Source organism: Hermetia illucens, chromosome 1 (assembly GCF_905115235.1).
Source record: "Hermetia illucens chromosome 1, iHerIll2.2.curated.20191125, whole genome shotgun sequence".
Lineage (NCBI taxonomy): Eukaryota > Metazoa > Arthropoda > Insecta > Diptera > Stratiomyidae > Hermetia > Hermetia illucens.
Window position 1 is genome coordinate 29,883,515 of NC_051849.1, and position 14,855 is coordinate 29,898,369.

Here is a 14,855-nt window from a genome sequence, read left to right on the forward strand (position 1 = left end):
TGTCTATATTTGCCCCCTATATGTTCAGACATTCATTTCTCATTCAAATTCCTCCCTTGGGTGTCCTAAAAAGCTAGTTTTTATAGTTTCGAAACTCGCCAGTATCGAAATATTAATTTCCCTCTGATACCCCCTATATATTTTTGAGGAGAGTCATATCCTCTGAGCGCTCAGACCCATTGTACTCGATTTGATACCCTAAGAATTTACAAACATAAATGCCGATAATAGACTTTGTGTTCGGAAATAAAACAAACTATGAGGGTACAAAAAACAACATCTTAAGATATTAACTTTACAACGGTTACAAAAGAGTATACAAAGCAAAATATAAACAAAAAAAAATTAACTTTTCCAGATATCTTCACAAACAGATTCTTCTTTAACATCAATGATTTTCGGTTTTCTTCTTTTTCTTCGGTTTTCCATCATCAATTTTCAAAGTTTTAAAATTGTACTTTCGCTTCAAGCGCTCTCGAATTAACAACCCACGATATAATTTTTTCCAATTGCCATAAACTCTTTGATAATACTTTTCATCTTCCTTTCGCTCTGCCTCTTCCTGTTCACGATTCCATGCGTCAATAACAATATCTCGATATTCTTCACAAACAACATATCCCTCAATCAAAGGATGACAAGCGCCTTGATGAAAATCAAAGCCAACCACGGCAGGCGCGCAATCAATTTTCAATTTCTTGCAGACCTTATTTAACCCGGGTACTGGAATGTTTGAGTAGAAAATTAGTGAAAATAAAGTAAGTGATGCATTTTTGAGGAGGATATCTTACAGTCTAAATGCACGGTCTTCTTAGGTAACATACTGGGCTTGAAGAGATCCACGTTACCATACGCATTGCGAGGTACAATACCATTTTCGGCAGTAGGTGGGTCATATTCCATTGTTTGCCACTTGCCGAATATATCCAATGGCAGATCAGTCACTACTGTATTAGTTAACTAAAATAAAAGCACGGCCAAATGAGAATCACTAGAACATTGAACACTCATAGAATTGCATTTACCTTATCCCATTTCGGCCGGGCTTTAACGACTTTGTACGCTTTCTCCCCTGGTTTTACAACGCGAGCTTCTCTAAGCCAGGTTTCGCGTGAGTGCAAATTATGAACACAATCTCGAGCGTAGACGGGCTCACCACGAACAAACCCTAGTGTCAATGCATCTGGTGGATAAATTGCTTCAAATTTTAGTAGGTGACGTTGCAAAGCGTACAACGGATGGTTTTTGTACCTGAAAATAATCACATCAAAGCCAAACTTAGTAGCTGAGTTGAGTATGTTGAACTTACTCTGCAATTGAACTTGGAAGAGGCTTATCTAAATGCATCCGGTGGAATTCAATGTCCTCGGCTTTTGATCGGCTCGTTTTTCTTCCTGTATAGCTTCTTATTGCAATATTCAACCACTCGCTTTCGACTCGTTGCTTCCTAGTAGCCGTGTTCCAATGTGGACAGTATCGTGGAGAGACATCTTTCATTGAATTATCGTTATCCCATGCAAAAACATAAGCAACTGGAGCAGTTGCTGATTTCTGATTGAGATAAAAGTGTGATAAGTGATTTTCTTCCAAAAGGTCTCAATTTTATAACTTTATCGAGATAAAATTGAAACTTACTCTCAATTCATCCGGATTATCAACTTGTGTTTTAAATAAGTTAATAGGGACCCATTTTTCTTCCTTCTCCGAAAACACTTCGACCCAAATATCCATTTTATTTTTCTTGATTTTCTCATCCTCTTCACTGCTACTCGAGAGAACTTGTCGTTCCTTTTTGCTTCTACTTCCTTTCGAAGAGGTATGAGCTGTGCTAGGACGAGGTTTTTTTGGTGGTGACGGAACAAAATCATCATCTGAATTTGATGGTCTACGAGATTTCGGTTTAAGCTTTTTCAAGTTGACACGGGTATTATCATCTGCTCCATCCATTTGCGGTATAGTAGGCTGTTCAGTGCCTTCAAGTTCTTGTTGCTTTGCTCTGGAGCGAGTTGTGCGCCTTGTCGGGATTTGAAAGTAGATTGACTCAACCTTAGCACCTCGTTTTTTCGTGGTAGTAGTGGGAAGTTCGTTAGCATCGTTTTGTTTCGTGTTGGCTTTCTTTCGCTTTGGAACGTTTTTTTGGAGTTCTTTGAAATGTTCGGTTTCCATTTCCGCAGGCTCCTCGCTGGCCTCGTTTGAGGTTGTAGCGGTTGTTTTTTTGTTCTTTACGTTGCGCTTCAACTTTTGTGAAAGAGATGTTTTTGTATTTTCAGTGATTTCTTCTTTCATGAGAGGTAATGGTGAACTTGAAGTTTTTACAGTATCTTCTACTGTGCCTGGAATTTCCGACGGTCCAATTGTGATTGAGTCTTCATTAGATTCAGTTTTTACCATCGGTAACAATACGGGAGCGTCTGGACAATCGGAATTCATCACCATCTCACCACCACATTTCTCCAATTCCGGAGGAGCATCAACCTCTTGGTTATTACTTAAAGTCGAACTTTTCTCAGAACCAATTTCAAGTTTCTCTGATAATGGTTCGACGTTTTCAGCACTCAAGTCCTGCTTGAGTGCTGACTTAGTTATATTTGATATTTCTGGGTGATTTTGTTCGGTTTTGCTGGTTGGTTCGGCGCATGCACCCAACGATGTAGTAACTGTCCCACTCACTTGTTTTGAATTAGATACAACTGTAGATTCTGATATGGTTTGGGAGATTTCTTTAGGAAGCGTTAGTACCGTGCCATCAGTTTCATTGTTCTTCTGTGGTTTAGCGTTTTTCGTCTTCTCGTTCTTTCTCTCTGTGTTTTTTGAAGACTTCTTATTGGATTTGTCACTATGAAGTTCTTTCTTCTCCGAGCCTTTCCTTTTGCCCTTTTCATCGTCTTCCTTTGATTTAGATGACTTTTCCTTCTCATCTGCCTGTTTAATATTTTTGACCGCCTTCTCGTCCCTTTTAGTAGCTTTTTCTTCTTTTCTCTTTTCAGCCTTTGGTTTTTGGTCATGCTCACTACTCTTTTCAGTTTTTTTGTCGTGCCTTTTATGAGAAACTGCATGCTTCTTGCTGCTCTCTGTTGAATCGATTTCTTTATTTTCGGTTCCCTTACGGTTTGTTTTAACCTTCTCCTCTTGCTCCACTTTTGCATCTTTTGGTTTTGTGGATAACGAATGAAGTTCACTTTGCGGTGGCCGTATTGAAAATGGTGTCAGATTTATCACCAATCTGCAGGGTATCCCCATAGCACGTAAAAGTATAATGAAGATCAACACGAAATCCTTCTTGCAAAGTGCTTCTTTGTACTTAATTTGAAGTGCCAGAGATACTCCCAACTTAGGCCGTTTGTTCGTACCTAAATACATTTGATTTTTTCTAATGGGAATGGCTTGTTTAAACCACTTTGCAATGGATTCGAAATACTTTATACACGTGGCTCCGTCTGGATAGCAACTTTTATTAGGAAGTAGTTTTAGAGCAGCTGCCATCAGTGAAGGGTTATTTAGTACCCTATTGCAATATAGACCATGGGCAATGTGGCATAGAAGGCTTACTTTATGAAGATATGCACGTTGCTCTTTAATATCGCGATTTAGCCTTCGTTTTATCATCATTTCAACATCACGAGTATTTTTCTTTTTCTCGTCCAAACTCTTGGTGGGCAGAGGAATATTGATTTGTAGAATGTCCTTCTGTTCAGACATTAATGTTGAATGATCTAAAACAAAAAAATGTTTAATCTATTAAATAAACATTGTCTCAAAGGTTCCGCAAAGGAAATTAGGAAGCATACGTTAATGTGGAACAAACTGCATCGTATATTTCACTCCAGATTACAAATGAAAAGTTACCAATACACATTCCGTAACAAATAACTTCTTCTGGATTATTCAAGGCTAAGTTGCAAAATTGATCAGTTTGCACCTTATTAGAAAGGCTTGAGCAGAATCATGCATGTGTGCTGTAATGTTATCAATGAAAACTACTAGGTTGTTCCACATGAAATCGCCGATTTGGAAAAGGACTGTCGAGCTAACAAAAATTTATTTAATTCACCAAAATAGGTGTCAGTCGATTCAAAACACTTCTCCCAGCGAGATACAAGAGCATGTATGCCAGTTTCGTAGAAATCCAATTTTCGGCTGTTGATAAACTCGTCGAAGGCAATTTTGATGGCCTCTTCATTCCTCAATTGTTATTCCGCCAAAAAATGATACAAATGCTTAGAAAAGTGGTAGTCGGTTGGCGAAAGCTCGAGGCAGAGTCTCATACTGCAATTCGTTCAACTTTTGAACCGTTGTTCTTGATACATGAGGTCGTGCATTGTCGTAAAGGAGTATCACACCATCTCTGTTGACTAATTTCGGCCGTTGAATACTCAATTTTTGGTGCATTTCCTCGAATTGGGCGCAGTATTTCTGTACATTTACCGTTTCTCCAGGTGCCAAAAAAGAATAGTGGATAACTGCAGCTGTAGACCATCAAACAGTCACCATTACCTTCTTCGGATGGAGGCTCGGTTTCGGCATATGCCTCGGTGCCTCATCAGCATCTAGTCATTGTGCTGATCAGCGACGATTGTCGTATAATATCCACTTTTCATCACATGTCACTATTCTGTGCAAAAAGGGATCGCTTCTGTTGCGGGAGAGTCGAGCTTTTTCACCTTTCAAAGTTGTTGCAAGTGCCGGGAAACTATCGAATAGTGTACGCCCAGTTTGTCTGCAATGTCTCTCACAGACTGACGTGTGTCGAATTCGACTAGCAAACGCAGCTTGTCGTTGTCAATCGATGGTTCTGGATGTCCACGTGGCTCAGTTTAAAGGTTTACGTCACCTGGTCGGAATTTTTTCAACCACCGCTGTGTGGTCCGTTCGTTTACCGTATCAGCTCCACCAAATGCGCATGTTCCTGGTCGCCTCCGTGGCTTTATGACCAAGTTTGAACTCATACAGAAAAAGAAGGCGTTCTTGGCTCTTTTCCATTCTTTTATCCTTTTTCATCATCATCATCAACAGCGCAACAACCGGTATCCGGTCTAGTCCTGCCTTAATAAGGAACTCCAGACATCCCGGTTTTGCGCCGAGGTCCACCAATTCGATATCCCTAAAAGCTGTCTGGCGTACTGACCTACGCCATCGCTCCATCTTAGGCAGGGTCTGCTTCGTCTTCTTTTTCTACCATAGATATTGCCCTTGTAGACTTTCCGGGCTGGATCATCCTCATCTATACGGATTAAGTAACCCGCGCACCGTAACCTATTGAGCCGGATTTTATCCACAACCGGACGATCATAGCATCGCTCATAAATTTCGTTGTTATGTAGGTTACGGAATCGTCCATCCTCATGTAGTTGGCCAAAAATTCTTCGAAGGATTCTTCTCTCGAACGCGGCCAAGAGTTCGCAATTTTTCTTGCTAAGAACCCAAGTCTCCGAGGAATACATGAGGACTGGCAAGAACATTGTCTTGTACAGTGAAAGTTTTGACCCTATGGTGAGACCTTTCGAGCGAAACAGTTTTTGTAAGCGGAAATAGGCTCTGTCGGCTGACAACAACCGTGCGCAGATTTCCTCATCGTAACTGTTATCGGTTGTGATTTTCGACGATAGGAGAAATCATCAACGGCCTCAAAGTTGTATTCTCCTATCCTTATTCTTCCTGTTTGACCAGTGGGGTTTGATGTTGTTGGTTGTTTGGTTTTCGATGCTGTCGTTGCCACCATATACTTTGTCTTGCCTTCATTTATGTGCAGACCAAGATCTCGCGCCGCCTGCTCGATCTGGATGAAGGCAGTTTGTACGTCTCGGGTGGTTCTTCCCATGATGTCGATATCGTCAGCATAGGCCAGTAGTTGGGTGGACTTAAAGAGGGTCGTACCTTTTGCATTTACCTCAGCATCACGGATCACTTTCTCGAGGGCCAGGTTAAAGAGGACGCATGATAGGGCATCCCCTTGTCGTAGACCGTTTTCCTTTTTATTCACTATGATCACAACGATGGTCAAAACTCAAATGACTGCTTGATTAAATGTAGGAGGATTTATACTTCATTATCCGACACTAAAAACACCAACTGGTGGTGATTTGACACAGCAAAATCACAATTAACTTCACTTGATTGCGAAATCAGCCATTTCATGTGTAACAACCTAATAATAAAGCCCCACGTTGAAACCATATTTCCTATACGTTATCATTATTAGAAATGGTAAGTGCAAGTGAATGCAATGAAATTGTAATTAAGTTGCCTAAAACTAACCTAGTCAAGGAGGTTTGCACCATTTATTCCATCAATCCTTTCCGTCATAAGAGATAAGATATTCACTTTTTCATAATTACAAAGGATACCGTGTAAAGTCTCGAGGAGTGCATGTATTTACCACTAATAAGTTTAACAAAAACAAAAGTTTCATCGACATCACAAATTCTATATTAGACTTACTTAGGCTAACTATCGCACAGAGACTTGTAAAATTAAGAGTGATGCATGTTTTCAATGAGTAAAACAAACATGTGACATATGAATTAGTTAAAAATGAGATCTTATTCTATTCCACCACACACTTTTTTAGTTTTACCTTGTACTTGTTCCCAGTCAGTATCTGAATCACTTCCAACTAGATCGGTGGCTCTCTTACGCTTTTTTGCAACATTTCCTTTGCCTTTTTGAGTACTTTGACTGCAATGTGCTACAGCTGTAGAACTGCTGCTACCTTCTCCCATTGCTAATAGTTTTGAGACATTTAAATTATCTTCATTTTTAAAAGTGGCAGCTTTGATATTTTTCAGTTTTTCTTCAGCTTCATTTGCTTCTCTGTTATATTGAATCAATTTGTGGAAATCTATTTGACCAGCCGAGTTTTTATTGATTCCTGCTATCAAACTTGAAGATCCTTTAGAATTAGTTTTGACTTCTTCATCTTCTTCAATCATTTGTGATGCCAATGTGGTTGGCTTGATTTCTTCTTCATCATCTTCTGAATCGCTCAGATTCATTCCGGCATTGCAATCGAATTCTGGTACTTTATCCTCTGATGTTGTTTTCGACATTTGCGTCACATCAAAGAAACTGGATTTCAGGTCAAGATTATTGGGCTTGATAAGATAGTCATCGCCGCTACCATCAGAATCGTCATCTTCTTGTGAGCTGGTGATTGATTTTTTCCCTTGATATTTTGATGATTCGAGTATTTTCGATATATCCTTACTAATAGGCTTTGCAGGCGAGGGGGGAAGTATATGCGGTGTGGGCTTGTATTTTTTTAGCATGCGACTGCGCAATGAAGAGGTCGTTCGCTTAGGTTTACCAGATGATTTTCTGCTGCTTGATGATGTACTTTTTTTCGAGGAGCTAGAATAAAGGAAAAATAAATAAAATTGAAGTTTCATTTGCGCCAATGGTTATCTCTGGTAGATAGAAGTAGTTTCGGTTATATGATATATGAAAGATCTTATATCTCCTGTTCGCCCCCTTTTTCTTAATTTTTTTTATCTCATTTTATTTTCTGACGGGCCCCTTCAATTTCTTTATCATTACACTTAATGCTGTACACAAATGATAAATCCATAGAACCGAGACACCAACCACCAAGCCTGGGGCATGGGGTCAAGAGACCCACGTTCAACCAATTTGCAAAATTTTTACTTCTTCTAATTATGCACAAACTGCAGTACGCACTATAATAATAAACCACCATGAATTCATAATAAAGAGCAAAGCATGAAAGCATAACGCTCATAAAAAAAGCTGATTTCATCTTGTAATGTTACATCATATTCTTTGCCTAAATCAAAGAGATTATACACTGTGGCGGTCTGGTCAAATTATGCTTCTAGTGGCCGCTGGAAACCGTCCTCGTGCGGAGCGAGAATGTGTAAGCCCGGGCTGGGAGTATGTTTATCCAACTGGCGGGGATATGCTTACCCGCTAGTCATGGGTTAGGGGCAACGGGATTTCGAGGAGGTCCCCAAACCAAGGTGAGGCAACATACGCCGAGGACGCCGTGGCCAATGGGGAACTTGGTCTTTAGTATGCGAACTCTGAATGCCTTGCACACCTTCAATTTTAAATAAGAACCTTATCTTGGTGATGCTAGGCGCATTATCGGAGAACGAGCTGCTAGCACCTATCCAGGAGACAGTAAGCGTCGAAGGCAGTACAGTCGATGCTGGCCAAGCGGAAGTCCACTGGAGTCCTGCTCAAGAGTCAATACCAGAAGGCCATGTATAAGGAGCCCAGGACAGTTAACGAGCGGGATACTAGGCAATTGTTAAAAAAATACAGCAGCAAACGCTCTCATACGCAATCGATTTCAAGACGAAGTCGAACAAAAACACAAGCGGAACAGAGTGTACAAGGAATAAGCGCTAAGCAACCTCTGCAAATAAGTACCAACAGCCAGCCGACGAGGTACAAACTGCGACACCCTTCAGCGGCGTGGCCAGATGTCACTTACATGTGGTGTTGGCGAATGGGAATTCTGCTAGCGGCAAACCAGCGCCGGCGGTTGGGATCAGTGTTGAGGCCAGGCCAGCATCTCCTCATTGACGACAGGGTAGTCAGGTAGACAGGGTAAAGGAGGAGGAACTCCAGGCAAACAGCCAGCGCTTTCTGCTGTGTATAAATGGAGAGTGCCATGCCAACGGATATCTTGCCCATTAGATAATATCCATGCTAAGAGCTAGGATAATCCAGTCGTAATTGGGAGGTAGCCACTTAACCAGAGCTGTGAACAGAGACATGCCTCAGGATGGCGCCATTAATAGTGATGGACGAAATTTTACGAGTATTGGACAGGAGCGGGGTGATGGTGGTGGGGTATGCTGACGACTTGGTGATATTAGTGTCAGGGATATTTTCCGTCATTATGAATGATATCATGGAAGAAGCGTTGGGAAAGGTGAATCTGTGGGCCGCATAATGCAAACTCGGCATAAATCCAAACAAAACGCAACTGATGCTATTCACCCCCAAGACAAGGATACCCGAATTCCGCCTCCCGCGGCTGAATGAGCAATGATTGGTTCTTTACTGCAATGTAAAGCATCTGGATGTAATCCTGGATCTGAAGCTAAATTGGAGATTGAACATAGAACTGCAAGTTGAGAAAGCCTGTATAGCCTTCTATACCTGCAAGATAACTACAACACGGGTGTATACACCCGTGCACTGAAGAAAGGAACAAGTTGTTCCCGAAAGATCAATATTTGCTTGATAAAATAAGCACTACTATCGACGAAGAAGATAATATTTACGTCTGTAATACGTACGTATATCTTGTAGTTTGAAAAAAATATGAAGGAATATTTTGCGTTTTTGGCCATATACGAACGGAAAAATGTGCATAGAAAGTTTCGCACATAAGATGAACACAAAACAAAATGTTTTCATATGATTACTGTTACCACGGTGAAGTGTCTACAGAGAAAATACAATTATCCTTGGGAATTCTCAGTAGTCTACCGGGACCTAATCGCCGCGTCCACTTCCTTTCCTACATTATGGCGTTTTCCATCTATCCCACAGAATTACTAATTTCTCCACCTACGTCCTTAATCCCAAAACTAATAAAATTGTGTTATACTCATCTAAAACATCTCCCCTCGGACAGCACTTTGTCGTGGGGTGTTATTAATCGTTGCACCTGCAGTTATTGCAAATCTACTGCTTCCACTCGTACAGAAATCCTGGAAATCGGAGACCTTTCCCAGAGAGTGGAAGAAGGGGATGATCATCATGATCACAAAGACGGGGACCTGCTTTAAGTACAACAATTGGAGGGGTATCTGCGTGCTCCCTGCCATCGTAAATATAATAGCTAAAATAATCCTGGAACGCAGCAAAGAACATTCCGAAAGCTTAATGGACAGAAAACAGGCTGCTTTCATCTCCGAGTCATCCTGCATTTATCACATCAACACTCTACGGATCATTTTGGAACAGTGCGCGGAATTTTGATCTTCGTTGCATCTGCTCCTCATCAATTTCCATAAAGCGGTCAATAGCGTGAGCAAGGAGTGTATCGGGAGTGCTCTACGCAGGAGGGACATTTCGGAGAAACAAATAGCTAATATCAGAGGGACATGTGATGGCAGAAAATCCCACGTGCTGGACGGTGGTAAAATCTCGGAGGAATTTGAGTTCCAAAGGAAAGTCCACGCATCTAGTCACCGATATTATTTCTCCGTTTTATCGGTGACGTTCTCCGTGCTGCCTTGTCCTTGTCTTCCCTCAAACACCTCGACTACGCTGATAAAATTTGCTTACTCTTTCACATGGCCATGGAGTTGGACTAAAGACCAACAAAACCAAGGTTTTCAGTCTGGCGGGTCGTTGCATTCTCCTTATTTGCATTAATGGGCAGAACATCGAAGGCGTCGATCAATCTGTATATATAGAAAGAGTGACTTCTACTGACGGTGGCATCGAACTGGATGTTGCCCGACACATTAACAGCGCTAGATCTGCTTTCGTTGCCCTGTCTAATATTTGGAAATGCAGTTATCTCAACACCAAAATTAAATTAAGACTGTTCTGTGCTAGTATCCTTTCTGTGTTGCTGTACGGAAATAGCATATGGGAATCCACTGTCACCCAAAAGCTACCAGCTTTCGTCAATAGCTGTCTGAGTCGTACCATCGGAGTACGCTGGCCTGACATTATCGCAAACGAAGAAGCCGACCAAGTAGCACTTGTACGCATTGTGATTGGAAAACGGAAGTGGCAGCGGATAGGTTTAAGAAGCGGCGACAATGCATTGCTGGCTACGCCATACAGTTGAATCCACTCCCAAGATGGCCGAAGATTGGGTTGTCCAAAGAGTATTTGGCGCAGAACAGTAAAAGATGAGTGCGAGCGTCTTGGGAAGTCGGGGAGCGCTGAAGGGCATTTCAGATAACCGCGAACGATGGCGCGTAGATGTGTTTGACATTTTATACACCACGATGACGCGTAGATGTGTTTGACACTCTATACACCACGAAGGGATGAAGGGCAATCATATTATATAGTAGCGTATAACCTTGTCAATTAAATTTTACTTCAACGTCTAACAATTGCAGTTTTCCGTCAATTAACTTTTATACATTCGAATCTGTGATGGTCATTAAATCGTCAGATATCTATTGTTTCAATAGCTGTTCATATTTATCAAGGCGCTCATTTTTCCACTGATGAAAGCTCATCAATTCCGAAACTATATCAATTTTTGCGTAGTTTGTCATTTAACTTCGTCTCATTTTTAAGGTTTTGTGTGAAAGAAAACCTTATTAAAATCGCTTCAATGTTTGTCTGTCAGTTATGCCCGATTTACTCGGAAACGGCTGAACCGATTGTCACGAAATTTGGTGGGAACATGTGGTATGTGTGCCCCTTTACATGCAGCGAGTAGCGCCATTTCGCGTTGAGTTTCACGGGGGGCACCCAATCCATGGGAAAGGGAGGTGTAAATTTTTTTTCACAGCATATGGTTATGTGGGGTAAAAAATAAAAGGGCTCGATTAGCACTTTCAGAACCTAGTCTTAGTTTTGACATTTGTTAGAAAGGTGGGAAGTGCGGAGGCTATTTTTCGAAACTGATCTTATATCTGATATTAAGTGAAACATAGGGGAAAGATAGGGCTCAAAATGTGTGCCCCAAAAAGAGAAACAGGCCTCGTTCCCAGATTTTATCCAACCGAAAAATCTGAAAAAAATTACAGTGATGCATCTGCATGAATGAAATCTAGGCCTCAAAATACATCCGATTCCAATATCTGCACAAATAAAGTTAATAATAGTAACTACTGAATGGAACAAGTGGTTCCCGAAATATCGGTGTTTGCAGGACCAATAAATGACTGAATTGAAATAATAAAACTTGTTGTTTCTTTTTCGTTGGTGTGGGTATTTATTCTTGCAAATACCGTTAACACCTTGCACTTGTTTGCACTGATGAAGGGAACAAGTGGTTCCCGAAATATCGGTATTTGCAAGAATAAATACCCACACCAACGAAAAAGAAACAACAAGTTTTATTATTTCAATTAATTAATCGTTGGAAACACCGCATAATTTCACTCTCAATAAATGACACTAGCGAATAGAAACAGGTCGGGAAACCGCAAGCTTGACGCTTCAGGTAAAAAAGGTTTTGTGTTTTCCTATGTGGGGAACATCAGTTCACTCTCAGCGCCCGGCCGAGACGGACGTGTGGATTTGTTAGTCGACGTGTTTACGAGTATCTGAAGTAAAAATCAGTGCGAAATCGCTAGGTGTGTGACATTTGTGATAGTGGATAACGTAAGTGCAGAAATAATAAACAAAAACAATTGAAGTGCAAAAAAAACATTCAAATTCAATCAAGTGAATCAGAAAGTGAAAGACATGAGTGAGACGGACGCGACCGGGTTTACGAAGGTGACCCGGAAAAAGCGACGCAAGGCGACGGACAGCCCGACTGGCGATAAGTCCGAAAACACCGACGATGGAGGCGAAACGGCATCCGAGGTCACACTGTCGAGCGACTGCGAGACCGAGTCGCAATGAGACTCTGACGGAATGGTGAAGAGCTCCGCATCCGTTGGCACGATCCAAGTTTCCGTTGCTCTGCGCAAGCAGAACAAGCGGCTCTTCAGAGAACTCCGCGAAGCACGCGCGAACAACCGACATCTCCTGTCCGCCATCAAGTCGCTCGAAGCGACCATCGCCCGGACCTTCGGGACGTCAGCCGCTACTCAACCACCAACCACACCAACGACACCAACAACAACAGCTGAGGTGATGGACACCACTGTCCACATCGAGCAAACATCGCGGGCGCCACTCGCCCTACCATCCTACCTAACAGTTACCTGATTAAAAAATCAGGTAACTCCAATCAAATTATTACTCAAACGCCTGAAGACTACCCTATAGCAAAAAAAATCCTGGTGGAGAACAAGAACAAGTTCTTTACTTACACCCTTCCCTCAGAAAAAACCACAAGCCTCATCTTCAGGGGCCAGGACGCTTCTTTCTCGCCTGCCGAGATTTTAGAAGAACTGAAGGCGCAAGGAGCCTCCAGCGCGGTGAGTGTGAAGCCTTTCGTCACAACTTGGGCGAAAACCGTGAATGTACAGCTAGATCTGTGGCTGGTCACATTCCACTCCTCGTTCTCGGAGCAACAGATCTCCAGCATCAGGGCGATCCAACATACCCTGGTGCGCTTCGAACAGATAAACAACAAGCAGGTCTTGCAATGCAAAACGAGCACCACCCACCCGGCCCATTCTGACTCCTAGGAAAATCGATAACCCTGCTTTCACGCGGCCATCTGTGTCCTTCGCAGACGACGTGCGCAGGAATTCCTGCAAATGTTCAACACGATGGTCGGTATTTTAACGTCCAATAATGGATGTTAAGATCATCGAGTTGAACATTAACTCGATCATCGGCCGTGCCCGCAGGCACGAACTCGAGCTATTTCTTTGCGAGCATAAACCCCACATAGTGCTCCTGTGTGAAACCAGGCTGCACTACAGACATAGACCCAACTTCCCAAATTTCAACCTGTTCAGAACCGACCGTCCTCAATCCAATCCACTAGGCCGAGACACCTGTGGTGGAACTACCATTCCTACCTTGACCACTTCCTAATCAGCAGCAACCTCACCATCAAACCCAATCCCAATACCTATCCCTTCCTAGGAACAGCCCCCGGTATCAGTGACCATGATGCCGTGGTCTTACATGTTTCACTCCCTGACAGAGCCACCAGGCCCTCACCCATTTTAGTCCCTGACTTCCAGAAGGCGAACTGGAAACTCATCAACCGCACCCTTAAATCCAGACTTGAACCTCTCCTCCTCCCTACCAACGAAACAGTTTCCAACGACAGACGAGATTGGACAGTTCGTCAGTACACTGAAGCAATTCAGCAAGAATGTGTGTTAAGGCAATTCAGCAAGTATGTGTGTTAAGGTAGTCCCTAAGTTAGCTATAAGTTTATATTCAATACTCCTAGAAAATAAAAAATTGTTGTTTTGCGAAAAAATTGTTGTTTTATGTGGGGAACATAACGCAGTTGTCCATTGGCTGATAGCATTGACTCGAGATATTTAAATCGCTCAGTTCTGGGCAGGTTACTGTCATTGACAGAATTGAAGCTGTGCGAAGCTAAATTAAATGCAAATAGTTGTTTGCACTCAAGAACAACTACGAGCTAATTAACAGTCTGCATACATTGTTCACAGAAATGGAGAAATATAAATGACAAGAAAATTTACCACTTTCTTTTGGCTAACTTTGCAGTTGAATCCGCATCGAAGTCTTCATCATTATCGTCCTCACTCTCCCCGTCGGATATATCCTTTTCATTTGGTTGCCATTCATCTTCACTCGCTGAAAAGTCCTCCTCCTCATCACTGCTTTCACCTTCAGCATAATCAACTTTCTTTCTTCTAGACATTTTTCAACATTCGATCCTGAGATTCCTTCGGCAGCAAACAATGTTGTGAAATTTAACCGATCCGTCTACCGTAAGATTTTCAATTTTTGACAATTGGATTTCGGCACAAATTCAATTTGCTTACAAACCGCGAAACTACAAACACCGAGTTTTACAGAAACGAAATACATCAACTGACATGATACTGGTATTATAGATTACATTCAAAATTAGTTGTTGACGGAAAATTATGCAAAACCAACGCTTCCCGGTCAGTATAAGTGGTAATGGCGCCCGAAGTCAGTATTATGACAAACAAATGCTTTCTATCAGTGGTTCTTAAACTTCCGTGTTCGGCTGTCACATTTGATACGTTATCAAGGTAGTATCTTTTCCGGTCCATTTTAACAAAATTCGAAATGGAAATTTTTTATCAGATGATTCTTTTCAAATG

General features: G+C 41.8%; 1 protein-coding gene across 1 annotated transcript; it reads right to left on the minus strand.

Annotated features, from left to right (window-relative positions):
* Positions 1–259: 259 nt before the first annotated feature.
* Positions 260–14,693, minus strand: LOC119646132 (DNA repair protein complementing XP-C cells homolog). The gene is made up of 7 exons (XM_038046481.1): positions 14,241–14,693; positions 6,575–7,347; positions 1,636–3,713; positions 1,310–1,551; positions 1,026–1,251; positions 792–960; positions 260–723 (listed from the first exon to the last, which is right to left on the minus strand). Exons 1-7 carry the CDS (start codon positions 14,420–14,422, stop codon positions 389–391), a joined length of 4,005 nt encoding a protein of 1,334 aa, XP_037902409.1. The 5' UTR covers positions 14,423–14,693; the 3' UTR covers positions 260–388.
* Between the last annotated feature and the right edge of the window lie 162 nt (positions 14,694–14,855).

What these genes read in the sequence shown, in the direction of transcription:
- LOC119646132 (XM_038046481.1), bottom strand. Translation starts at nt 14,422, where the DNA reads ATGTCTAGAAGAAAGAAAGTTGATTATGCTGAAGGTGAAAGCAGTGAT. An exon ending in AAGTTAGCCAAAAGAAAGTG is followed by an intron (nt 7,348 to 14,240) that starts GTAAATTTTCTT and finishes CCTTTATTCTAG; the next exon opens with CTCCTCGAAAAAAAGTACAT. An exon ending in GAAGACCGTGCATTTAGACT is followed by an intron (nt 724 to 791) that starts GTAAGATATCCT and finishes CAAACATTCCAG; the next exon opens with TACCCGGGTTAAATAAGGTC.